Source organism: Ovis canadensis, chromosome X (genome assembly GCF_042477335.2).
Source record: "Ovis canadensis isolate MfBH-ARS-UI-01 breed Bighorn chromosome X, ARS-UI_OviCan_v2, whole genome shotgun sequence".
In the NCBI taxonomy this organism is placed as follows: domain Eukaryota; kingdom Metazoa; phylum Chordata; class Mammalia; order Artiodactyla; family Bovidae; genus Ovis; species Ovis canadensis.
Genome location: NC_091727.1, coordinates 116,729,943 through 116,755,667, shown reverse-complemented (window position 1 = coordinate 116,755,667; position 25,725 = coordinate 116,729,943). Strand labels below are relative to the sequence as shown.

The 25,725-nt window shown below is 46.6% G+C and overlaps 2 protein-coding genes across 17 annotated transcripts in view; one reads left to right on the top strand and one right to left on the bottom strand.

Annotated features, from left to right (window-relative positions):
• The window catches only part of SEPTIN6 (septin 6), a 156,022-nt gene extending 132,694 nt beyond the window's left edge, over window positions 1-23,328 (bottom strand). For 10 of the 16 annotated variants that reach the window (XM_070290852.1, XM_070290836.1, XM_070290850.1 and 7 more), the window contains exons 1-2: window positions 23,135-23,307; window positions 12,042-12,170 (exon numbers count right to left, since the gene is read on the bottom strand). The gene's annotated coding sequence lies outside the window, so the exon portion shown is untranslated. Of the gene's footprint in view, window positions 1-5,239; window positions 5,520-12,041; window positions 12,171-23,134 lie in introns of those variants that run through there. The other 6 variants (XM_070290859.1, XM_070290857.1, XM_070290858.1 and 3 more) reach the window with 4 other exon arrangements.
• On the top strand, window positions 23,143-24,976 carry SOWAHD (sosondowah ankyrin repeat domain family member D). Its single transcript, XM_070290860.1, has one exon. It carries the CDS (start codon window positions 23,450-23,452, stop codon window positions 24,416-24,418), a length of 969 nt encoding a protein of 322 aa, XP_070146961.1. The 5' UTR covers window positions 23,143-23,449; the 3' UTR covers window positions 24,419-24,976.
• Window positions 24,977-25,725: the final 749 nt, after the last annotated feature.

Genomic DNA, 25,725 nt, shown 5'->3' with positions numbered 1-25,725 from the left:
ATCCATATGCATGAATGTATACAGGTGCAGAGTGGCGCTTTGTGGGTGTTCTTTTACATAAACTAGATCACGCTAATTCTCATTGTTCTACAACTTGTGTTTGTCACTTACCAGTCCATCTGGGAGATTAACAAACATGTATTGAGCACTCACCCTGTGCCAGACACTGTTCTAAGAGGTAGAGAGGCTTGTACAGCCTAAAAATCCTTACCCTCATAGAGCTGACATTCTAATGTTGGGGGCGGGGAAGTAACATAAGTGAGTGAAACTGATAGTGTGCTAGGTGATAATGAGCCCTGGGGAGAAAAGGAAAGCAGGGAGGGGATGGCAGGAGGAGGTTCAATTTTAAATAGAATGATCAGGGAAGGCAGGAGGTGAGTGAGCAGGCCAACCAGACACCTGGGGAAGGAGCATTCCATACCAGTAGCCTAGCCGGGGTCCTGAAGCAAAAGTCAGCTGATTCCCAGAGCAGGCAGGGTGAGGGGTGCGGAGACTAGTTGGAGAGGAAAACTTGGGCTTTGAGTAAGATGGAACCACTGGGCCTTTCTGAGCAGAGAAGTGATGCGATGTGAGCTGCGTTTTACCCAGAAGTGAGAAGTGGTTGGATTCGAATACCTGTTGCAGAGAGAACTGACTGGATTTGCTGAGGAACTGGCTGTGGGATGTGTGAAAACTATTGGGGAGGAAAAGACTTTCCCTCTATCCTTTTAGGTTCTTTTGGTTGGTCTAGTCATTAAATTGATGTAAGACCGATTATCAGGAGAAAATCAAATTTTGATTTGGTACTTACAGGAATTCATAGAAATATGAGGCTCAAAGAAATGACCAAAGCAGGCAGCTTTTATACCTTTCAGACAAAGAAACAATAAATGTGTGAAGAAATGACAAAACAAAGAAACTTAGGCTTGGGTACTAATCAGTGAAGTAACCAAGCAGAGTTTGTTAACACAGCTCCTCTAAGGGTTGAAGAGACCTCCCTACTGTTGTTAATGAGGATGTCTCCCTATCTCCTGTTTTCGGGGGGACAGAGAGGAGGGTCATAGTGTCCTTTCTGCACTGGCTGTTTCTCAGACAATTTTAATTCAAAATAATTAATATGCCAAAGTGGCATATTGGGGGTGGCCTGCCCCAATCTGACCCAAGTTTTTTGGTCTGAGTGCTCCATTGAAAGCATGTAGCCCCCATTTCAGAAATGAAGAAGACTGAGAGGAGCAGGTTTGGGGGGGGGGCATCAAGGATTTGGTGTTGCACCTGCTAAATATGATGTAACAACTAGATATCCAGATGGTGATGCCAAGAAGGCCGTTGGTTATACAGGTGTGGAGTTCAAGATAGAGGTCCCTCACAAATGAACTTATCTACTAAACAGAAACAAAGGGAGGGTTGGATTGGGAGTTTGGGATTGGCAGATGCAAACTATTATACTGAGAATGGATAAACAACAAGGTCCTATGTGTAACACATGGAACTATATTCAATATCCTGTGATAAAACATCATGGAAAAGTATATATATATATATATATATATATATATATATATATATATCTGAATCACTTTGCATTACGGCAGAAAGTAACACAACATTGTAAATCAACTATAATTCAATAAAATTTTTTTTAAAAAAGAGACCCCTGCTGGAACTATGACTGTGGGAGTTGTGCATTATATAGAGGCAAGAACCATGTCTGTATGTATATTTAAAGCCACAGGGCTGGATGAGACCACTGGGAAACATGAGGAAAGAAAAGAGATGTCAGGACACAGCCCTGGGGCACTCCATCATTTCCAAGTCAGGCAATGAGAGGAACCTGCCAAGGAGACTGAGAACCAGGAAGGTAGGAAACTGTGGAGGAGGATGAAGAAGAGATCAACTTGGTCGGTTATGCAGATGAGACAAGTCACAGGAGGATGGAGAAAACTGATCCTTGGATTTGAAGTGACTTAGCAGCAGCAGTAGCAGCAGCAGCAGGTTGCTGATGGGGCTTCCCTCGTGGCTCAGCAGTAAAGAATCTGCCTGCAATGTAGGAGACGCAGGAGGCACGGGTTCGATCTCTCGGTCGGGAAGATCCCCTGCAGAAGGGCATGGCAACCCACTCCAGTATTCTTGCCTGGAGAATTCCCATGGACAGAGGAGCCTAGCAGGCTACAGTCCACAGGGTCGCAAAGAGTCAGACATGATTGAAGTGACTTAGCACACACACACAGGTTGTTAGTGATCCTGTAGAGAAAACCTCAGTATTTTTCCTTCCTATGTAGGGAAAAACCTGGTTCTTCACTGTGTATTTCTTCCCTGTGTCTCTACCTACAAAGAGAACACTTCACTTCTGACACTTCTGGTCACCAAATGTAGGGGGAGTGGGATTCCCCACACTAAAAAGTAATTCTAAGACACCAGTGGTATGGGGGACCAATAATTCAACACAATTCTGACAGTATTTACTCAGAGACAGCATCAGATCTCACAGGTGAAGAGCTCAGGCCCACAAGACTGCCACATACACCCCCAACTTCAGGTGCCAGTCACAAGCCAAGGGTATCACTTATGCTTCTCACCAACCAGCTACAGATCAGAGGTTCCAACGATCCCCTTCTTTGGCTCAATTAATTTGTTAGAACCCTTCACAGAACTCAGGGAAACACATTTACCAGGTTATCAAAGGATATGATAAAGGCCGCAGAAGAGCCAGATGAAGAGCTACATGGGGTGAGGTCTGAGAGGATCCCAAGTGCAGGAGCTTCTGTCCCTGTGGAGCTGAGATGTGTCATCCTCCTGACATGGGTGTGTTTATCAACCTGAAAGCTCTCCAGACCCCCTACTATTGAGATATTATGGAGGCTTCTATAAATGTTATGGGCATGATCCATTATTAACTCCATTTCCAGCCCCTCTTCCCTCTCTGGAGAATATGGGTGGGGGGGGGACTGAAAATCCCAAGATTTTAACTGTGGCTTGGTCTTTCTGGAGACCACTCCCATCTAGAAGCCATGCACCGAGAACCACCTCAGCAGAACAAAAGATGTTCCTCATGGCTCTGTGTGCCACACTCGGTCGCTTCAGTCGTGTCCAACTCTATGTGACCCTGTGGACTGTAGCCCACCAGGCTCCTCTGTCCATGGGATTCTCCAGGCAAGAGTACTGGAATGGGTTGCCATGACTGCCTCCAGGGGATCTTCCCAACCCAGGGATTGAACTCTGGTCTCCTGCATTGCAGGCAGATTCTTTATTATCTGAGCCACCTGGGAAACCCACCTTGCTCTGATTACTTACAAGTTTACCAGGGTTTTAGGAGGCCTGGGTCCGCAATGGGGTCAAAGACACAGAACAAAAGACGTTCAAAGTGTTCTTATCACTTAGGAAATTACAAGGGATTCAGGAGATCTGTGCCAGCAACTGGGTCAGAGATCAGTATATACAGTCTCTATTATCTCACAGTGATCTTAACAAGAAGAACTTTGGTAGCATGACAGTGACAAAAGCCAGTTTGGAGTATGTAAAGGAGAGAGCTCGAGAAGAAAGACCTGGGTGGGGTGCACAGCAAATGCAGATCATGCTTTTGAAAGGTTTAGGAAAGGGGAAGGAGAGAAATGGGGCAACAGCCGGAGGAAACCATTTTTCTTTCTTTCTTCATTTCAAGGTTAAACAGCCTATTTGTGTGGTGATAGAAAGGATCCAGTAGAGAGGGGGGAAAGTGACACAGGAGAGAGGCGGCTACTGCTGGAGCAAAGTATTGAGGTCAGTGAGAGGGAATCACGTCAAATGCCAACAAGACTTGGCAGAAGCTCAGTATAGAATCTTCAACCCTGGGAACTTCCCTGGTGATCCACTGGTTAAAAATCCGCCTTGCAGTGGTTAGGATTCCATGTCTCCACTGTAGGAGACACAAGTTCGATCCCTGGTTTGGGAGGATTCCACATGCCTCGGGGCAACTAAGCCTGAGAGCTACAACTACTGAGCCGACACATTGCAACAACTGAAGCCCGCACGCCCTGGAGCCGGCGCTCCGCAACAAGAGAAGTCACCGCAATGAGAAGCCCAACTAGAGGGTAGCTCCCACTCAGCACAACTAGAGAAAGCCTGCATATGGCAACCAAGACTCAGCACTGTTGCTGCTGCTGCTAAGTCGCTTCAGTCGTGTCTGACTCTGTGCGACCCCATAGACAGCAGCCCACCAGGCTCCCCCGTCCCTGGGATTCTCCAGGCACGAACACTGGAGTGGGTTGCCATTTCCTTCTCCAATGCAGGAAAGTGAAAAGTGAAAGTGAAGTCGCTCAATCATGTCCGACTCTTTGCGACCCCATGGACTGCAGCCTACCCGGATCCTCCGTCCATGGGATTTTCCAGGCAAGAGTACTGGAGTGGGGTGCCACTGCCTTCTCCAACCAATGATAAATAAATAAATAAAAGGTTTTTTTAAAAAAAAGAATCTGCCTTGCAATGTCGGGGATGTCAGTTAGGTCGCTAGTTAGGGAACTGAGGCCCCACACGCCACAGAGCAACTCAGCATGTGCTCCACAACTATCGACCCCTGTGCCCACATGCTCTAGAGCTGCCATGCTGCAACTAAGATCTGACGCAGCCAAATAAATACATTAATTAATATTAAAGAACAAAACCTCCACCCGAAGGGTTGGAAAAGACCTTAGAGGTGATTGCTCCAGCTTTCTTCCATATACGGGAACTCCCCCATATACGGGACTCCTAGAAAATACTGGTCCAGCCTTTGCTTGAACATCTCCAGTGATGACAAACTGATTACTTCTCAAAGCAGTTATTTGTATCCACTACCCCTAGAGTGGTTAGGTAGCTCTTTGTAACTGTACTGCATCACAGTTTGCCTCTCTGTCAGTTTCACCCACTGGACCAGGCTATGCGCTCTGGGACCACAGACTCACAGCAATATCAATGGCTGTTTGCGGATTTCATGTATTCTTTTATGGACCCTCCTCTCAGTGGATCCTCATAGCCCAGGGAGGAATTATCTTTCAAGTCACTGCACTGATGAAAAATACGAGGCTTCAGGAGATTAAGCGACCTAAGAGAGCAGGCCTAGTAAATCGCAGAGTGAAGAATTCAGCTGAGGGTTCCTGAATCCATAGCCCACACTTTCCACTCCTCCACTCTGCCTTAAGTCCCCTTCCTCTCTCCCACGGGCCAGCCCTCTGGTTTTCTAAAGGCAGCTGTCATGTTTCCCGGGAGCCTTCTCCTCCTCCTGCTAAACACTCCCAACTCTTCTCACCTTCACTCTCGGTCACCCCTGTAGCTGGGCTCCCAAAGTGAGCACAATATTCCGGGTTGAGTCTGGCCAATCCTGCGCAGGGCAAGCTTTTTGCGCCCCCACCCGCTTTGCTCTGGCTGTTGTCCTGCCATTCCTGCAGCCTGGAATCCAATTCCTCTCTTGGCGGGGAAGCTTCATCAATCTGCTGTCTTACTCATTGTTCACTCATAAATATGGATAACTTGCATATGTGTTTTTGGTCTGTTTTGTTCCTTTACAAAATCTTCGGTCCCCAGGAGCCCTGAGAAACAAGTGTTCAGTGAGCACAGAAGGAGGTACATGAGGCAGCCCCGGCATTTAATTAGACTTTGAAATGTGTGGAGAAATGGGAGCCCTACCCGACTTGCCAGATTAGGCATGAGGGCCCTATCCATCTTTGGAAGGAGTGAGTCCTCCCTCTGGATTTCCATGAATGAAACCATGTCGAGTTATTGCATCCGCCTGGATTTCCAGCAGCTCTGAGCGTCTGGCAGACAGAAAACAAACCAAGTGACTATTCTTCCCAGCCCGCTCTTGCCAAACAGGCTGCCAGGGGACCCTAGGAACAGAACTCTTGATGATGCCAGCTGGCCAACTGGAAAGGGTGACCAGTCTGGGGCCAGTTCTTCCTTGTGCCTTCAGGGAGCAGTTAAACTTGCAGAAGAATGGGAACCACCCCAGGATAGGTATTACTGAACTGGTGGCTCCAGGGTCCTAGAGCATCCAGCAGGCAGTTGACCTTGATCCCTCAACTGTTACAGCAGGGTCAGGGTTGACTTTCTTCCAGGGATTGGGAACCTGTGGTATGCGTGCCAAAGATGGTGCACAAATCCATTAGCAAAGGCACTGCGACCAACCGCAGTGCTCTCTCCTCCTTTTCCCTGCTCTTTGGGGATGTCTCTAGCCACCCATGGGGAGAGCTGACTCAGGGACAATGTCTCCTCTTGAAAGCCTGTGCCCAGCTTGAGGCCCTCCTTGCCTCTCTGCCAACCTGGACCAACATCATGCTCTTAGCAGACCAGTCATGAAGGACCGCCCACACCTGCCCTAGTGAAAGTTGTTCAGTTGTGTCCAACTCTTTGCTACTCCACGGACTACACAGTCCATGGAATTCTCCAGGCCAGAATACTGGAGTGGGTAGCCTTTCTCTTCTCCAGGGGATCTTCCCAACCAAGGGATGAAACCCAGGTCTCCCATATTGCAGGTGGATCTTTTTTACCAGCTGAGCCACCAGGGAAGCTTAAGAATACTGCAGTGGGTAGCTTATCCCTTCTCCAGCAGATCTTCCTGAGCCAGGAATCGAACCAGGGTCTCCTGCATTGCAGACAGAGTCTTTACCAGCTGAGCTACCAGGGAAGCCCTATAACCATAGAAGAAAACAGACAGAGAGGGAATTGTGTTTAGTGAAACAAGTCAGAGAGAGAAAGACAAATATTGTATGATATATCTTGTACGTGGAATTGAAAAAATACAACAAAGTGGCAAATATAACAAAAAAGAAATAGATTCATAGATATAGAGAACAAAGTAGTGGTTAACAGTGTAGGGGAGAGGCAAGATAGCAGTAAGGGATTAAGAGATAGAAACTGTCGTGTATGAAATGAGGGACTTCCGTGGTTGTCCAGTGGTTAGGAATCTCCCTTGCAATGCAGGGGATGCCAGTTCAATCCCTGATCTGGGAACTAAGATCCCACATGCTGCAGAGCAACTAAGCCCACATGCTTCAACTGCTGAGCTAGTGCGCCACCCACAGAGAGTCTGTGCACCACAACGAAGATCCCACACGATGCAACAAAGATCCCGTGTGCTGCAACCAAGACCCAGCGTAGCCAAATAAATTTCAAAAATGATTTTGCAAAATAAATAAATCACCTACAAGAATATATTATACAGCACAGGGAACATAGTGAATATCATCAACTATACCTTCATTTAAAAAAAAGAAAAAAAATAGAGTTATTTCCCCAAAACCACAGAATACACAGATGAAGACAGTCTCAGCACCCATAATGGCAATTCCTTATTTCTTGATCTCCAGAAATAGAATGAATGACCAAGGGGCACAATACAAAATCCTTCTAAAACTGCTTCAAGTTGAGGTCTAACCAGGTTCCACTCATTTGAGTGGAATCAATGTCCAAGTGAACTCAGCCCATACAAGGGTCATTGAAACACTGAGTCCATGGCATGGAGGCCTGGGGTCATTTAGAAGGATGCCACAAACCCAAGCAGGGGAATCTCTTCCCTCATTTATCTCATATAAGAGGTAGATACAGCCTCACAGAGGAGCCACTGTGAAACTTAGGGTTCGGATGGCAGAGTTGAGTGTGCCTCTAAGGGAAAGCCTCTGAGATCCGAATTTTCTCCCCTATCAGGTGCTGGCATATCTGAGAGCTCCACTATTAGAGCCAGTCCTTCAAGTTAAGGCTTTGAAGGCCCTGATTACAAGACAAAGATTTCAGAGCAAAGGCTTTTGGCTGAACTTCTGCCCCTAGAGCCACATTGCCTGTTTGAATCCTAGCTCCGCCCCATGCTAGCTGTGCAAACTTGGGGGAGTCAGTTAACCTCTTAACTTCTCTGCCTCATTTTCTTCAGCTGTAAAATGGGAATAATAATGAAACCTGCTCACAAGGTTAGTTTGAGGACTAAATGAGTTAATACATGGAAACCTGGAGCACATAGGAAGTGCTCACCAGATGTTAACTGTTACCATTATGATGGGGTCACATTGTGAAGGGCTTTGGATGGGAGGCCAAGGAACAGTGCAGGCTCAGGTCCTACCTGGTTCCGAGATTCTCTTCCTCCCCCTCCAAGTCTAGAGCCACTTTCCGAGGATCAACCAACCCTCTAGCTACAGACTCAGCCCATCCACCAGCTCTAGCCCAGAAGGACATCAGCAGTTCCAGCCCAGCATTCTGGGACCCTGCAGGGAGTCACCCTTACTACTGGGCCATCCCTAACCTCAGACTTCAATTATGATAACTGGGAAGCCCCCTTACTCTTGAGGCCCAGGCCCCTCTTGTCATGTCTCAGTTCTGGTTGTTAAATCCTTGCCTTTTCTCCTGCAGTTGTTTTGGCAACCTTTAACCTACACAAGAAATTGAGACAAGTCACATGAGAACCATGTAGGACCCTATATGATGAAGTGTTGGGTGTGACAGGATATAAAGATGCTGTGAAGGGGGAAGTAACTAGGATCAGAGTAGTCAAGCAGAGCTGCCTGGCGAAAGCAGAGCCAGGATAGGCAGCATTTGCACTGGGATAGGCAGCATTTGCACTGACAGAAAGCGGAAGGGAAAAACGAGTCTGGTCATCTGCCCAGACCTTTATCTTAGGCTCCTAAAGCTCACTTTACAATCTCGTTTCCCAACACCTCACTGCCTATGCTCCCAACAGTTAACTGGATCATGTCCTGTATCTGGGGAGATAGCAATGCCTCTGGAAACTGAGGACAGCAGTGGCATCTCTGGATTGGAGGATGTCACAGTGATGCCCTCTGCTGATGGACAGTCATTGGAGAACTACTGAGGGTGTCCTCGAAATAAAGATAAGGCTGGATCTTCTAAGGCAGCATCAACATCATGTAAAGCCAACTGCCTCATTCTTCTTGGAGGCTTCCCAAGAGGAACAGGATCAGGCCTTTATTGTCTTTGACAAACCCTCAGAATCAGGTTCAACTTGATTGAACCAAGGCTTTCCTATAATCCTTTGGGAATCATTTGCAGGCAATTCACCCCCTCTGCTGGCTCAGAACTGATCACCCCTACTCTCAAAAGGACAGCTTGTGGGCATGGAGCATGGACTAGATTTGTCTATACCAGTGCTTTTCAAACTATCTGCTGTGAACAGATACTTTGGTAAAACTTTTTGAAAAATAATTAGGCACTTGGATGCTGCAGCAATATCGAACTTGTATAAATGTTTCCAAACTCTCTTGCAGCATGGAGGATCTAGTTCCCTGACCAGGGATCAAACCCAGGAGGGCAGAGTCTTAGCTACTGGACCAGCCGGGAAGTCCCTAGATGATATTTAAGGAATTATTGTTCATTTTTTAGGTATGATGATGTTGCATTTATAAAGCACTTATCTTTCAGAGTGACATATTAGACTATTTCTGGGTAGAATTATACAATATCTGGGACTCGCTTCAAAACAATCTGCAAGGAGGTTTAGGGGTCAGTCAGGTGGGAGCATAAGAAGGCTAAATTGGCCGTGAGCTATGGTTCTTGAAGCTGGGTAATGGGCTTCCCTGGTGACTCAGATGGTAAAGAATCTTCCTGCAGTGCAAGAGACCTGGGTTCTATCCCTGGGTTGGGAAGATGCCCTGGAGGAGGGCATGGCAACCCACTCCAGTATTCTTGCCTGGAGAATCCCATGGACAGAGGAGCCTGGAGGGCTACAGACCATGGAGTCGCAAAGAGTTGACACAACTGAGCGAATAAACACACACAGAAATGGGTACATGGGAGCTTATTGTATTAATGTGTTCTCTTTGCACTGTGTATGTAATGAGCACTTGAGGTACGCGCCAGCACTGACGACTCTAAGATGAAGCAGGCATCATCTGTCCTGAGAGAGTCTTATAGCCCAGTTCCCAAACTCTCATCACCAAGTACCTCTTCTGTTATTCTTTATCCTGGCAAGCCCCATGTTTGAATGATTCTGATCACTAAATAAAGGTATTTATTATGAACTTTTAAAAATACTATGTATGTGTATGGTATATATACAATGGGATAGTACTCAGCCATAGAAAAGAATGAAATAATGTTATTTGCAGCAACATGGATGGTCCTAGAGATTACCATATTAAGTGAAGTAAGTCAGACAGAAAAAAAACAAGTATCATATGATATTGCTTATATGTGGAATGTAAAATATGACACAAATGAACTTATTTACAAAACAGAAATAGACCACAGACATAGAAAACAAACTTATGGTTACCAAAGGGGAAAGGAGGGCTGTAAATTAGGAGTTTGGGATTAAAGTATACACACCACTGTATATAAAATAAACAACAAGGACAACATTGTAAACCAACTATACTTCAATAAATAAATATAAAAAGACTGAAAAAAAAACTTTCCAAACTCTTAATGTCCTTTCTTATCTTGTTGAGCTGGCATCTGCCCACAGACCACATTGTTCTTGACCTCTCTGGATTCCATCCACTCAGTGAGGAGATGCTGGTAGATGGATGTGGCCTCCCCATGAAAGGCTGGCTCTGGAAGATTCTGCCCAGTCCCTGCCCAAAGCAATGATGAAAGGGAGGCCAGACTGGAAGAAGATCTGCCACTTGCTGGCAACCCTGATGACCTTGGACAAGTTACCTAATCTCTCTGAGTTTCTGGATCTGTAAAATGGGGACAGTGTCTGGCAGTACCTTTCTTATGAAGCTGTTGTGAGAGTTAAATGAGATGCAATACATGGAAAGCAGTTGGCCCAGAGCCTGGCATGTTGCTCTTCCTGTGTGCTTACTGAAACAATACTGTCTATGAGGCAGGTGGATTAGAGGCCACACTGTGTATTGGTTAAGATCCCAGGTTTGGGAGTCATTCCATTTTTGGCTTGGAGTGCCAGCATGACCATCTATTCCATTTTGTCAACTGTGAATTGGGCATACCACTCGGAGCTCCCTTCCAGGGTCATAAGGATTCAGTGCTTGGCTGTGTGTGTGTGTGTGTGTTGTTGTTGTTGTTGTTGTTGTTGTTGTTGTCTGCTCTGGGTCTTATTTGCAGCATGCAGGATCTAGCTTCCTGACCAGGGATCAAACCCCAGGCCCCCTTCATTGGGAGTGCAGTCTTAACCACTGGACCACCAAGGAAGTCCCTGAGCTCTGTGACTTACACATAGTAAGTGCCTGATGACTGGTGGTTAGATTCCAGATTTGCAAGTGTCCTCCTTCTAAGCCTGCCCCTTTCTCTTCTGTAGACCACCTGAAGGGAAAAGAGCCCCCAGCTGGGAGTTATTAATAAGATCATCAATCTTCCCTCCTTCTGGTGTCACCAGAAATCATGTGTCATTGAACCAGCCAGGGTCTTTTGGTTGTAATAGAGGGAGCATGGGCACTGGACCCAAACAGGTCTGTTTGAATACTAGCTCTATCACATACTAGCTGTGTATCCTTGAGTTCATTTCTTTGCCTGTCAGGACCTCAGTTGTCTCATTTGTAAAATGGAATCAGTGTAATAAACCAGTTGTCTCTAAAGTGACATGTACAAGACGATACATTGAGGTGTATGAAGAAAATATTCCAGCTTTAAGTTAAATTTATTTTGAAGCAAAAAGATAAAAGACATTAAACTATAATGTACCCAAGACATGTGGTGACACTGGCACCCTCATTTGATCTGTTTGTAAGATGGACACTGATGGGTATATCCCGAAGAAGGAATGGTAAATTCACAGCACAGAAGGGTTTGGTGGTGGCATCCACCCTCTTTCATTTTTAGCCTATTGAAAAGTTCTGTAATGTCTGTGTTGGGTTCTGAATTTACAGATTATATCATCTGGTTTTAACTAAACCAGTTCTCCTCAAATGGAAAAGTGGTTTGAAAAGATTCCGACAAATAAACCACAGCCTGAATGAAGACTATGAAGAATACAAGTGGGCAACAGGAAAATGGCAAAACTGATTCATCTCCCATTCCTAGTATAAGCTTTTCATCAGCCCCACTTAAAAGCATTATAAAAACAACAATGAACAAATTGGTTCTGATAAGAAATCAGCCCCCCCCCAAAAAAAAAGAAAGAAAAAGAAAACATCAAGAAAGCTACTTACGGAATTCCCTGGCAGTCCACTGGTTAGGACTCCACTCTTTCACTGCCAGGGTTGGGTTCAGTTCGTGCTCAGGGAAATAAGATCCCACAAGCCGTGTGACATGCCCAAAAGAAAAAAAAAAAGTTCAACCTGGAAAAAAAGAAAGCTATTTAAAATATGATTCATGTCTGCTATGTTAATAAAAAACTCATTTTAAGTGTATACTTTGCTTTGATATATTAGCTAATAATGATATGAAGCTATCATGATTAGCAAGAACTTTAAAATCTGCTTTCCTGGTGGCTTAGATGGTAAAGAATCTGCCCGCAATGCAGGAGACCAGGGTTTGATCCCTGGGTAGAGAAGATCCCCTGGAAGAGGGCATGACAATCCATTCCAGTATTCTTGCCTGGAGAATTCCATGGACAGGAGGGCCTGTTGGGTTACAGTCTATGGGGTCACAGAGTCAGCCACGACTAACTAACACATACATAGTTAATATACAATGTTTGTTAGTTTCTGCTGTACAGCAAAGTGACTCAGTTATACATCTACATATATCCACTCTTTTTTAGATTCTATTCCCATGTAGGTCATTACAGAGTATTGAAACGCTTTAATTTTTTTTTAATGCCTTGCAGGAAAACTGGAAAAGCAGTTTTTTACTCTAATGATACGGGCTACCAAAGGAAAGACAGAAAGAAGATGTTGTATGAACAAAATGACTAATTTTTTTCCAAGTGCTACTTTGACAGGAAGTTTTTTCAAAAGGTGGGGGTGAATTTCAAAGGAAGTTTACTGAAAAAGTTGGCAACCTTTCACAGCAAAGATATTGAAGCCTAAAATGTACAAAGTGCTAAAAGATTTATCAGTAGGGTACAGAGAGGACTTCCCTGGTGGTGCAGTGATTGGGATCCACCTACCAATGCAAGGGATATGGGTTCAGTCCTTGGTTTGGAAAGATTTGGGAAGGCATGTGGAAACTAACATGTGGAAACTAACAAACATTGTTACCAACTAAGGTCACCAACTAAGACGGTGACCCACAACTACTAAAGCCTGACTGCCCTGGAGCCTGTACTCTGCAACAAGAGAGTAGCCCCTGCTCAGCGCAACCAGAGAAAGCCTACACACAGCAACGAAGACCCCTTGTAGTAAAAAATAGGTAAATAGATAATTTTTTGTTAAAAAGAATTGTGATTGACTTTAAAAATATAGTACAGAAACTAGACTTCTGAAATGTTCACAGTAGTCTATTTTGTAACAAGGTAGGGAGTGACACTCCCTTTGTCACTTTCTTAACTTCTGTGTTATCACATAGAGGTTAGCTGGTTATTTTGTGGCAGGGCACTTAAAAGAGTTTTCAGACTAAAAGATAAAATTTCCCTTCACAGAAAAATGCATTTTAAATTTACTGACCTTTTCTGTAGGGTCCTTTAAGAGTCAGTGGGTATTTTTTTAAACAGTTATAATAAATACACCCCCATGTCAGTCTTCAAGGTTAAGTTGAGAGTTCAACAGTGAGTGAGGAAAATAACTGCTTTGGAAGGAAACTTAGTTCATGGAGAGAACATTTGGAGAACAGATATTTGTGTTTTCATTGTTATGTAATTTTATTGCCAAAAATGATGTAAGTTTCATACCTAGAAAACCTCTCATATCTACACACTTAAAATCTGGGACTGAAAATGTCTACCCTGTTTTAAAATCTTTCAATTGTAGAGTTTTGGTGGATTTCAAACCCATTTGTTAAAAACGCAAAAGTGCAACAAGTGCTGATTGGATGGTAAAAGTTAATAATTGGCATCAGGAAAGGAGATGGCTTACCAGCTAAACTTTATCAAAAAACATTGCATAATTGGGGGGTGGAATTGAAAAAGAATCGTGATGACATGGTAAATGCAGCCTCTGGAATCTGCCTTCCATTGAGAGTTATTCAAACATCTTTCTCATCTATGACAGTCACTGCAACCAAGTGCTGAAACAAACTAAACTTAGATCCACACCTTCACATAGCTGTATTATAGTCTATAATTATAGCTGTATTACTATATTACTATATGGTTTTTCCAGTAGTCATGTATGAATGTGAGAGTTGGACTGTGAAGAAGGCTGAGCGCCGAAGAATTGATGCTTTTGAACTGTGGTGTTGAAGACTCTTGAGAGTCCCTTGGACTGCAAGGAGATCCAACCAGTCCATTCTGAAGGAGATCAGCCCTGGGATTTCTTTGGAAGGAATGATGCTAAAGCTGAAGCTCCAGTACTTTGGCCACCTCATGCGAAGAGTTGACTCATTGGAAAAGACTCTGATGCTTGGAGGGATTGAGGGCAGGAGGAGAAGGGGACGACAGAGGATGAGATGGCTGGATGGCATCACCGAATCGATGGACATGAGTCTGAGTGACCTCTGGGAGTTGGTGATGGACAGGGAGGCCTGGCGTGCTGTGATTCATGGGGTCGCAAAGAGTTGGACACGACTGAGTGACTGAACTGAACTGAACTGATACTCACCCAAGTTTTTTTTTTTTTTTAATGAAGTGTATGCAGTCACATTCTCTGCGGGGAAAAAATGTATTCATGACATCGTAGTGAGAGCCAAAAGAGTTTTTTGTACTGCAGATATTATAAAAAGTTTAAACGATATTTCATCTTTATCTCATCCTTTTAAAATGTCCTTTTGATGTATGCTTTAGAACATACATAACGTATTAATAGAGTAACATGTACATCATTTTACAAAACACTTAAATATTGAGAATGCTTCTCAAAATATTTTCAGTAGAGAGATGTACAATCAAAAAAGTTGAGAGACCTCTGCTTGAATAGTGCCTACGTTGTTGTAGGCATCAACCAGGTCATGAATGCAATGTGCTGGGCACACAATAAGTCCTTGGTGAATATTGGCTCTTACCATATCCTCTATATGAGTAATGCATTAGAGGCACTGTGAAATGGTGAAAAGCAAGAGCCTTACAACATTGTAAAGCAACTACACCCCCATAAAAAAAGAAAGAAAAGCAAGAGCCTTGCCTTCAGGCAAAGTTGGATGTATTCCCTTGCCATTTACTAGCTGCAAGAATGTGACCAATTAATTTCTCTGAGCCTCAAGTTCTCATTATTCCCCAACTCCTAGAGCTGTTATAAAGATTAAGAGGAAAAAAAAGAACAAGAGAGATGATGCACTCTTGGTAACAGTTTTACTGAAATATAAATCACATACTATAAACACCACCATTATAAAGTGAAATGAACCATCCAGTGGGTTTTTGTACATGCACAAGGTGGGACACCATCACCAATATCTAAGTCCAGAACACTTTCATTACCCCAAGAGGAAACCCAGTGGCAGTCATTCTCCGCGTTCCCTTCCCCTCCCCAACTCTCCTCACCCAGCCTAGGCAACCTACTTTCTGTGTCTGTGGACCTGCCTCTTCTGGACATTGCATACAAATAGAATCAGCCTGCATGCAGTCTCTTGTGTCCGGCTTCTTTCACTTTAGCACAATGCTTTCAGGGTTCCTCTATGTTGTATGTCGCATGTATCATTACTTCATTCCTTTTTGTCACCAAATAATATTTCACTGCATGGATATAGCACATTTTGCTTATGCATTCACCAGTGGACGGGCATTTTGGCTGTTTCTGCATTGTGGCTATTGTGAATACTCATGCATGATAAGGCAGGTTTAATGTTTAGCATGGAGCCTGCCAAGCACCTAAGTGCTCAATACCAGCACGTGGTTGCTGTCCATGTTATTAGGGAGTGCTACATTGGGCGATGGGCGCCTGGATGTCAAAAAGAGAGGTGGAAGTCACCAGGGACAGTATTCACTTTCTGCACAATGTCACAGAGAGCTATCCCTGCCCGCCGCACCCAAATGAGTAAGGCAGTGTGACCCAGAGGCATGAGCACAGGTCTGGCTCCATCACTTTTGAGCTGCATGATACAGGGCAGTTCACTTAACTTCTCTCAGTCTTGTGTGAGAGAGTTGGCTATAAATACTGTTTTCTCTACATAACTCACAGCCTTGCTGCCCGGATCAAAGAAATAATTTAAAAATATGAAAGCACTTTGAAAACCATAAAGCATTATCATTGCAAGTCTTACATATTACAGAAACTCACACCTCTCGAATAAAGTAAGGAAACATTTGTTCTATTCATCACCCTCCTTCTCTCTCCAGATTGTTCACATTCTCTTCAACATGACACCCTGACCTTCTCACCAAAGCCCATATGGCTAGTACCTCCTTCCTTGAATCTACTTAAGGGCCAAGGGTGAGCAGCCTGATCCTGGGTAGAAACCTGAATTCACATCAATAAAGGGCCTGCAATGTCTCTGTTCCCAGGTAGAAATCTGTTTGACCTTTCTGGTTTTCTTCAGTTCAATTCACTTCAATCTTTCCCAGCATCAGGGTCTTTTCAAATGAGTAAGTTCTTCGCATCAGATGGCCAAAGTACTGGAGTTTCAGCTTGAACATCTGTCCGTCCAATGAACACTCAGGACTGATCTCCTTTAAGATGGTCTATTTGGATCTCCTTGCAGTCCAAGGGACTCTCAAGAGTCTTCTCCAACACCATAGTTCAAAAGCATCAATTCTTCGGCACTCAGCTTTCTTTGTAGTCCAACTCTCACATCCATACATGACTACTGGAAAAACCATAGCCTTGACTAGACGGACCTTTGTTTGCAAAGTAATGTTTCTGCTTTTTAATATGCTGTCTAGGTTGGACATAACTTTTCTCCCAAGGAGTAAGCATCTTTTAATTTCATGGCTGCAGTCATCATCTGCAGTGATTTGGAGCCCCCCGCCCCAAAATGATCACAGTTTATTGTGATCCACCCAGTCAAAAGCTTTGGCATAGTCAACAAAGCAAAAATAGACGTTTTTCTGGCACTCCCTTGCTTTTTCGATGATCCAGAGGATGTTGGCAATTTGATCTCTGGTTCCTCTGCCTTTTCTAAAACGAGCTTGAACATTTGGAAGTTCACGGTTCACGTATTGCTGAAGCCTGGCTTGGAGAATTTTGAGCATTACTTTACTAGCGTGTGAGATGTGTGCAATTGTGCGGTAGTTTCAACATTCTTTGGCATTGCCTTTCTTTGGGATTGGAATGAAAACTGACCTTTTCCAGTCCTGTGGCCTCTGCTGAGTTTTCCAAATTTGCTGGCATATTGAGGGCAGCACTTTCACAGCATCATCTTTCAGGATTTGAAACAGCTCAACTGGAATTCCATCACCTCCACTAGCTTTGTTCGTAGTGATGGTTCCTAAGGCCCACTTGACTTCACATTCCAGGATGTCTGGCTCTAGGTGAGTGATCACACCATCGTGATTATCTAGGTCATGAAGATCTTTTTTGTACAATTCTTCTGTGTATTCTTGCCACCTCTTCTTAATCTCTTCTGCTTCTGTTAGGTCCATACCATTTCTGTCCTTTATCGAGCCCATCTTTGCATGAAATGTTCCCTTGGTATCTCTAATTTTCTTGAAGAGATCTCTAGTCTTTCCCATTCTCTTGTTTTCCTCTATTTCTTTGCATTGATCACTGAGGAAGTCTCTTATCTCTTCTTGCTATTCTTTGGAACTCTGCATTCAGATGCTTATATCTTTCCTTTTCTCCTTTGCCTTCTGCTTCTCTTCTTTTCATAGCCATTTGTAAGGCCTCCCCAGACAGCCATTTTGCTTTTTTACATTTCTTTTTCCTGGGGATGGTCTTGATCCCTGTCTCCTGTACAATATCATGAACCTCAGTCCATAGTTCATCAGACACTCTATCTATCAGATCTAATTCCTTAAATCTATTTCTCACTTCCACTGTATAATCATAAGGGATTTGATTTAGGTCATACTTGAATGGTCTAGTAGTTTTCCCTACTTTCTTCAATTTAAGTCTGAATTTGGCAATAAGGAGTTCACAATCTGAGCCATAGTCAGCTCCCAGTCTTGTTTTTGCTGATTGTATAGAGCTTCTCCATCTTTGGCTGCAAAGAATATAATCTGGTTTTCTTAATGTCTAATAATAGTTGGAGCGCCCTCTTGTGTCTCCACATGGTAACACCTCAGGCCTCTTCAATGAGGTGATATTTTTCTTCACCGTCAGTAAAAGATGTAACGGAAATTTTTTTTCTTCTTACACTTCATGGCCCACGCTTGACACTTGGACTCCAGTTAAGCCATTACAGCTCGAGTCTTAGGCAGGCTTCCTGCTTACACTCAGGCCTAAAGATTTCTTTCTGCTCCCTGCCCACATCTTTCTCTTCAGTTACTTTGAAAAACCGTGTTCTCATCATACACAGATTTCAGCTTGGTCTTACCACCTTCTATTATTCCAAGCTTACCCAGCTCCCAAAGTAAGATCATACTTTTTTATAAAAGGGGAAAAAAGCAAGTCCAAAACACTAAAAAGAGGATGTTTTAAGTGTTTACTAAAGATGATTTGTTCTATAACCTAAGGAAAAGATATTCAGAATGTTAAACCTTTCACAGGGATCCCTTCAGAGGCCCTGACACTTGGAAAGAGGCAAATGACAACCAGAGGCAGTGATGTCTGTCAGTGTGTGCACACACACATGAACACACATTTACACACTCATAGTCAAGCTCTTTTGCTCAGTGAGAAAGAAGCTTTCTCTCTTACTGAGAATCATGTGGTGATATCAGCACAGGTCTTTGGAGGAAAGGAGACTTATCATTTATATCTGGAACCTTAAGAATGTTCCCTGCTCCTGCCCTAGGGAACTTTACTTCTCATATTTCACACAATCTGCTCATATCTGCTCTACATTCATGGATTTCTTAATATCTATATTTATTTATTTGACTGTACTATGTCTTAGTTGTGGCATACAGGATCTAGTTCCCAGACCAGGGATCAAATCCAGGTCCCCTGCATTGAGGGTGTGGAGTCTTAGCCACTGGACCACCAGGGAAGTCCCCCCCATGAATTTTTCTGAATCCATGAGCTCCATTGGCAAACTCCACTGTGAGCCAGATACACATGCTCTTGACTTCTCCTGGGGTGAATTTGTACACCTTCTCCTGTGTGCAAATTAAATTTTTGTAATTCAATTATGATTTCCCACCAGCCTCCAATAAGATTTCTGAGCTGTACTCCTCATCAAGTTTGATTTTCAATACTTCAGCTTAAAGTTTCTCTGTGTCCTTCCATCCTCTCTGACAGCTAAACCTTATCTGGAAAATGAAAACCCTGACTAAGGAAACATTAACAGTTCTTATAGTTTGAATATTCCAGGACAAATAAACAAACCCCCAGAAACACTGGAGAGGCTGCCATTTGGAAAAGATACCAAGTACCACCATTTAAGGGCTTCCCCGATGGCTCAGTGGTAAAGAAACCACCTACCAATGCAGGAGACACAAGAGACATGGGTTCGACTCCTGGGTCAGGAAGATTCCCTGGCGGGGGAGGGGGTAGGGGGTAGGGGGTGAGGGGGTTGGGGGTGGGGGGAATGGCAACTCACTTCAGTCTTCTTGCCTGGGAAATCCCATGGACAGAGGAGCCTGGTGGGGTAGTCCATGGGGTCTCAAAGAGTCAGACACAACTTAGCAACTAGAACAACAACCACTACCACCATTCGAAATCCAAACCTTCACCCTACATCCAACTTTTCAAGAGGCCATCTCCAAAGGCTTTAAGGGTTTTGCCCCATTCCCTTGCAGGGGGAGTAGCTGCCTCAGAAGATGGGCATTTTGGGCTTAGGAGGGTCTGTACTATCTCTTCTGCTTTCTGCTCTCTTCACCCCACTCCAGAGACCTGTTGATTGAAGAAAAACACACAACCTAGAAGTTGCAAGTTCCGTCTTATTCGGGGGACTTACTGAGGACTATAGCCCAGGAGATGGCCTCTCAGAGAGCGCTGAGGAACTCTTTCAAAGAGGTAAAGGAGGAGCCAGGATATATGGAGCTCTTGAAGAAAAAGTAAAAGCATGTGTTTGAATATCAAAGATTACTGCTAATCCCCCCCCCAAAAATAGATATCTCAAACTAGTGATTTTAGCCCTTTCCTGAGTATGGCAAGATGTAAGAGCCTGGGCTTATTGAAAGTATTCCTTATATAAGCATCTAAACTCTCTGGGGCCAGTATCCTTTTTTTCTCCATCCTGAGTTTCAGTCAGAGCACACAGGGTGGAGGGATGCAGGGGGTCATCGGCTGCAGTGGCCAATGGCTTGATGGCATTTCTTTACTGGAATGACAAGCACATTCTTTGTCCACAGACCCTGTCTACTGAAACAGAGATGGGCGCTGTGGTTCTGCTGAATCGTGTATGCAATTGGTGACCTATACAAAGCACTTACTAAGTAAAGAGCTGCTAGGGCGGCACCCTGGCTTCGGTCTCTGGCAACAGTTAAGCAAGGGCATGTGCATCCTGGGTCTGTGCCTTTGCGGTCGTTGAACTGGAACCAGAGATAATGTTACTGCTGATAGGGAAGGGAACTACCTGCTTAGTGGTGAGGAAAATTAATAGTTCAAGCATTCTTCCATCCTGCATTCTCCATGCTGGCATTTTGATTAAAAAAAAACACTGTTGCAGCTGTTTGCATATTCTGGAAGTGTGTGTGGTTTGGTGTTTACAGATTTGAGGTTGTGGAGGGAAGTTTCTAGAGCAACGGAAGTAGCTGCTTGTCAGTCAGGGTTCATTTTGAAAATGAAAGCCTGAAAGCTTGGGGCCCACTCTGGGCCTGGTCTCTGAGGAATCAGCAAAGGTCACGAGGTGGCTTTGGTTAGCTTAGTGAAGCAACCACTTGTTCACCTTTTGCTTCTGTTTCACGAACTGACCAAGTCTATGAGTTGCTTTAGGTGTCCTGCAGATTCAGTCTGGGGCAGAGATGCGGGAGTGGGATCCCCCCCTCCAGGTTCTGCGGGCAGACACCTCCCCCAACACGGGTGCATACAATGGTCCCACCCCCACCCCAGCCACAGGTATACACAATTACATTTCCCCAGGCTGCCAAACTAAAAGGTGGTTAAAGTATTTCTCACTCACCTACTAGGTGCACAAGGGCAGCACAACAGAGTCATCAAAGAATTTAGTTTGATTGGCATGTCAGAGCTAAGGGAGAGAAATACAACCCAGGGCAGTCTCTTCTGGCTGCCGAAGGAGTAATCCAAATAGGTGGCTGGAGGACTGAAAAGGATCATTCTGGGCAGGGGTAATCAGAGGAGGCTCAGTGGAGAAGGTGGCAACTGAGACCAACCTTGAAGGGCAGGGGGAAGAACTTCACCAAATAGAAGCTATAAGGGAGGACATTTGGGTAGAGGAGGGTGAATTCAAGATATGCTCAGGTTAGGACAAATGCACTCATTTGGCTGGAATTTGGGACTTGTGTGAGTGATTTGCAGTTGATAAGCTTGGTTTGAATGCCAGGTCCTCTGTGCCAGAACAAAGGCTATGGTGTCACCCATACCTGCTCTTTTACTTCCTTCTGGGTGACCTTGGGCAAGTGGCCTAACCTCTGTGCAAAGGGAGGATAGTAACAATACTTAGCTCTTGAGATCTTTGGGAAGGTTAATAGAATAACACATATAAGCATTTGGCAGAGTGGCACATGAAAAAAATGTTCAAAAAATGGACTACAAATGCATAGGGTGTCATGAAGGGAAGCTCCAGATATTTAGGACTGGTCTCAAATATTTGAGGGTTAAGGTGGAAAAGCCTCTGGTACCTTCCATCACTGTGAGACCCAGTAGAGGGGCCTGGCTTAGCCTCCCTTTGGCCTAGACTATTGGAACTGTCTCCTGGCTTTCTGCATCTCCCATAATCATCTTCCTTGGTGGTGGTGGTTTAGTCATTCAGTCATGTCCACCTCTTGCGACCCCATGGACTGTACCCTGCCAGGCTCTTCTGTCTATGGGATTCTCTAGGCAAGAACACTGGAGTGGGTTGTCATTTCCTTCTCCAGGGGATCTCCCCAACCCAGGAATCAAAGCTGGGTCTCCTGCATTGCAGGCAGATTCTTTATCAACTGAGCTATGAGGGAAACCCCTAATCATCTTCCTTAAACCTACCTTAATCATGGCTGTGTCTATGGCTCAAGAACCTTCTGTGGCTCCCCACTGCTCACTGACTGAACTCCCTAACATGGGGGAGGGTGTGGGAGATGCAAGAACTACCATTTATTGAGAGAAGAAAAGAACAAAGAGGAGGCTGTTAGGAGTGAAAAGGTAAAACAGCCTCCTCTTTTAAAAACCCTAAAACAATGAATTCCCAGAAATCAGCAGGTCCTTCTAGAAGAGAGCAGGATACATCTCCGAAGAGGGTAAGGCGTTCCTGGCCAATGACTGATTCACCTACTTCTTCACGGCTAGTCAGGAAAGGTTAAAGAGGAGATGAGGACAGAGAGCTGGGTAGGGAGCCCCCGGAGAAGAAGCAGGATAATACTGTTGTTTAGTCGCTAAGTCCTGTCCAGCTCTTTTTTGACTCCATGGACTGTAGCCCACCAGGCTCCCCTGTCCATGGGACTTCGCAGGCAAGAATATTGGAGGGGGTTTTCATGCCCTCTTCCAGGGGATCTTCCCGACCCAGGGATCCAACCCACGTCTCTTAAGTCTCCTGCATAGGCAGGCGGATTCTGTACCACTGAGCCATCAGGGAAGCCCTAAGCAAGGGAATAGTCCTCAGTTCCCTGAAAGGGCTCCCGCCTGGACCCTTTCCCGAGTTTCTCTGCAGGAATCCGGGGCAACTGCGGGAAGGGGTCAAGGCACAAAAGGGGAGTGCAAGGGAACCCTAGTCACACGGGGCAGCCAGGCCACCTCCCCGAATGCGAGGCGCGGGACAAAGGCGGCTCAAGGACAAAGTGCATGGAGACTTCTGAGGAGATAAGAGGGAAGGACGAAGGAAGGGGCGGGGAGCTAGCGCCCCGGAGCCTTAAAGATCACGCTCCCGGAGGCCTGGGCTGGAAGCCGAGCTCAGTTCGCCGGCGAGGGGGTTCCCTGGATCCTCTTCACCCCGGTAGCTGTGGGGATTCAGAGAACCCTGCGTTTGGAGCAGCCGGGCGGCTCCGGGCGGCTCTCGAACCCCGCTCGCAGCCCGCCCCCGCGCCCGCCCCAAGGTTGCCCTCGCCGGGCGGGAGGCGGGGCCGGCAGCTCACCTGGCCGTTTGGGGCGGGGACGCCCGAAACCTGGGGGGACCGAGGCGGCGGCTGCACCCCGGGCGCTGGAGAGGGGCTCGTCCTGGGGGCCGGGCCGGAGCTCCCACCCCTCCGCGTCGCCCCCACCCCCGCAACGCCCGGGCCCTCCCTCGGCTCGCTTGCGCTCTCCCTCCCTTTCCTCCCTTCCTTCGCTCCCTCCCTCCGAGCTCAATTGCTCAAGCTGCTTCCTTCCCCAAAGCCAGCGCCAGTTCCTCTCGGTGGGGCCCGGGAAGGGCAGCCGACGCTAGACATTGGGACCGCCGTGGCGGCCGGACCATGGCCGAGCCCCGAGGGGCCGCCAAGCCGGCCCCCAAGGCCTCCTTCGCACCGACCAAGCTGAGCCCGCGGAGCGCCCCGCAGCCCCGCCCCTCGAGAGTGGACGCCGGCAGCCTGAGCAGGTACCGGGGCAACGCCGCCGCCTCCAGGGAGCCCCCTTTCCTTGGCGCGCTGATGCCCTCGGGAACAGGCTCGGCGCGCCGGCGGGGAGCGCGGCTGGAGCTGCTGGGGCTGCAGGGGGCGGCTCCCGCCGGGTGGTTGTCCGAGGAGCGCCTGGAGGAGCAGTCCCCGGGCGGGCCGAACGGACTGGGCGGTAGCGGGCTGTGCCTGGAGCCCCGGGAGCACGCGTGGATACTGGCGGCCGCCGAAGGCCGCTTTGAGGCACTGCAGGAGCTGCTGGAGGCCGAGCCGGGGCTACTGCTGCGGGGAGACCCGATCACGGGCTACTCGGTGCTGCACTGGCTGGCCAAGCACGGGCGCCACGAGGAACTCATCCTAGTGCACGACTTTGCCCAGCGCCAGGGGCTGCGGCTCGACGTGAGCGCCCCGGGTAGCGGCGGCCTCACGCCCCTACACCTGGCGGCCCTGCAGGGCCACGATATGGTCATCAAGGTGCTGGTGGGCGCCTTGGGAGCTGACCCCACGCGCCGCGACCACAGCGGCCACCGGGCCTGTCACTACCTGAGGCCCGACGCGCCCTGGAGCCTGCGGGAGCTGTCGGGGGCCGAGGACTGGGAGAGGGCAGGCGGCCGAGACGGGAATCCTAACAACGCCAACAACAACAGCAGCAGCAGCGGCGCCGCCGCGTGGACGCTGAGACACGCCCCGAGTGCAGTGGGCGCGCAGGTCGTGGAGAAGACGGCCAGACCAGCGGTGGCGCCAGCCAAGGGGAAAGACTCCGTGGGCAGCCGGGTGGCGCAAATTCAAGGCTTTCTCCGCCATATGTTCCCCTTCTTCCAGGACCGTTGAAGGCGACGGAGACTGGAGAGCGTGGAGGGACCCCGACGCAGCGACGAGGCCTCTGTCCTGGGTGGTCCCGCGACCTGCCCCCCCACCCCCATGGGGAGGCGCCCGGGACTCAGCTCGAGCAGCAGCCATGGGCGCTGGGCCTGCCAGGAGCAGACCCCCTCGGTGTGGGTCTTGTACTACACCGGCCAAGAGACGCTGAAACCAGGCACCAAGCGGTCCTTGTGCCGAGTCCCCAAACTACAGGATTTAGGAGTTCGGGGCAGAAGCTTGGGACAAGGAAAGTTATGCTTCCAGTAGCCATTTCTTGGCAGGCAGAAGCTCTGGGTTTATTAGGAAACATTTGCTAGAAGAATGAGATGAGACTGTAAACCAGTGATCCAGAGGAGGTCTAACTGCAGGCCTGACTTAGCTATTAACAAGTTATTTTGGGGGATGAACCAGCCCTTGTCAACCTGCTCAGGAGACAAGCAGGGCTTACCGGTAGGGGACCCTTTCTAATGTATCCCCAATGACTTCTTTAGCGTATTAAAATGGAATGTTTTCCTTTCACATGATAAAGTTGTCATTTGAGTGACATTTTTTTTTTTTTTCATTAACCACCAAGGGAGAAGCTCCCTGTGTTTGCAGGGAGGAGGTCCAAAACAGACTCTGGACCTCACTCTCAAGAGAAAGTGGCCAAGCTGTACACCAAAGGAGCTACTTTCACCTTGGCCCTGAGTAGAAACACGCTGTTTACCTGTCTCCCAGACTCTTTGGCATCTAGGTCTGGCCTCCTGTGAGTCTCAGTCCAGAGGAGCTGTCTGCAGGGAGGGGTGTGTGTGTGTGTGTGTGTGTGTGTGTGTGTGTGTGTGTGTGTGTTGCTCAGTCGTGTCCAACTCTTTGCAACCCTGTGGACTATAGCCTGCCAGGCTTTCAGTCCATGGAATCCTCCAGGCCAGAATACTGGAGTGGGTTGCCATTTCCTTCTCCATGAAGGAAGCAGAGGGGAAGTAAAAGGAAAAAGCTTCCAGATATTTTTTTCTAATATTTCCTGGTGAGTCATGAATTTACCTTGACTTCTGCCCTCCAATGAGACACACCCCTTGGCACTTGTCTCCAAGAAAGGGCTTTAATCATCAGCATTGCGGATTTCTTTTAATTTTATTTAATATATAAGTTGTAGTTTGGTAAATTGCTCCCATTTAGAAATACTGTGAACTGAGTAGAATACAGGAGGGTTGCTTGATTGGAGCTGAATAGACGGAGAAGCAGTGGGTGGCTGGAAATCCATGCTGTCTCTGAGAACAGCAGATTTTTGAAATAGCACT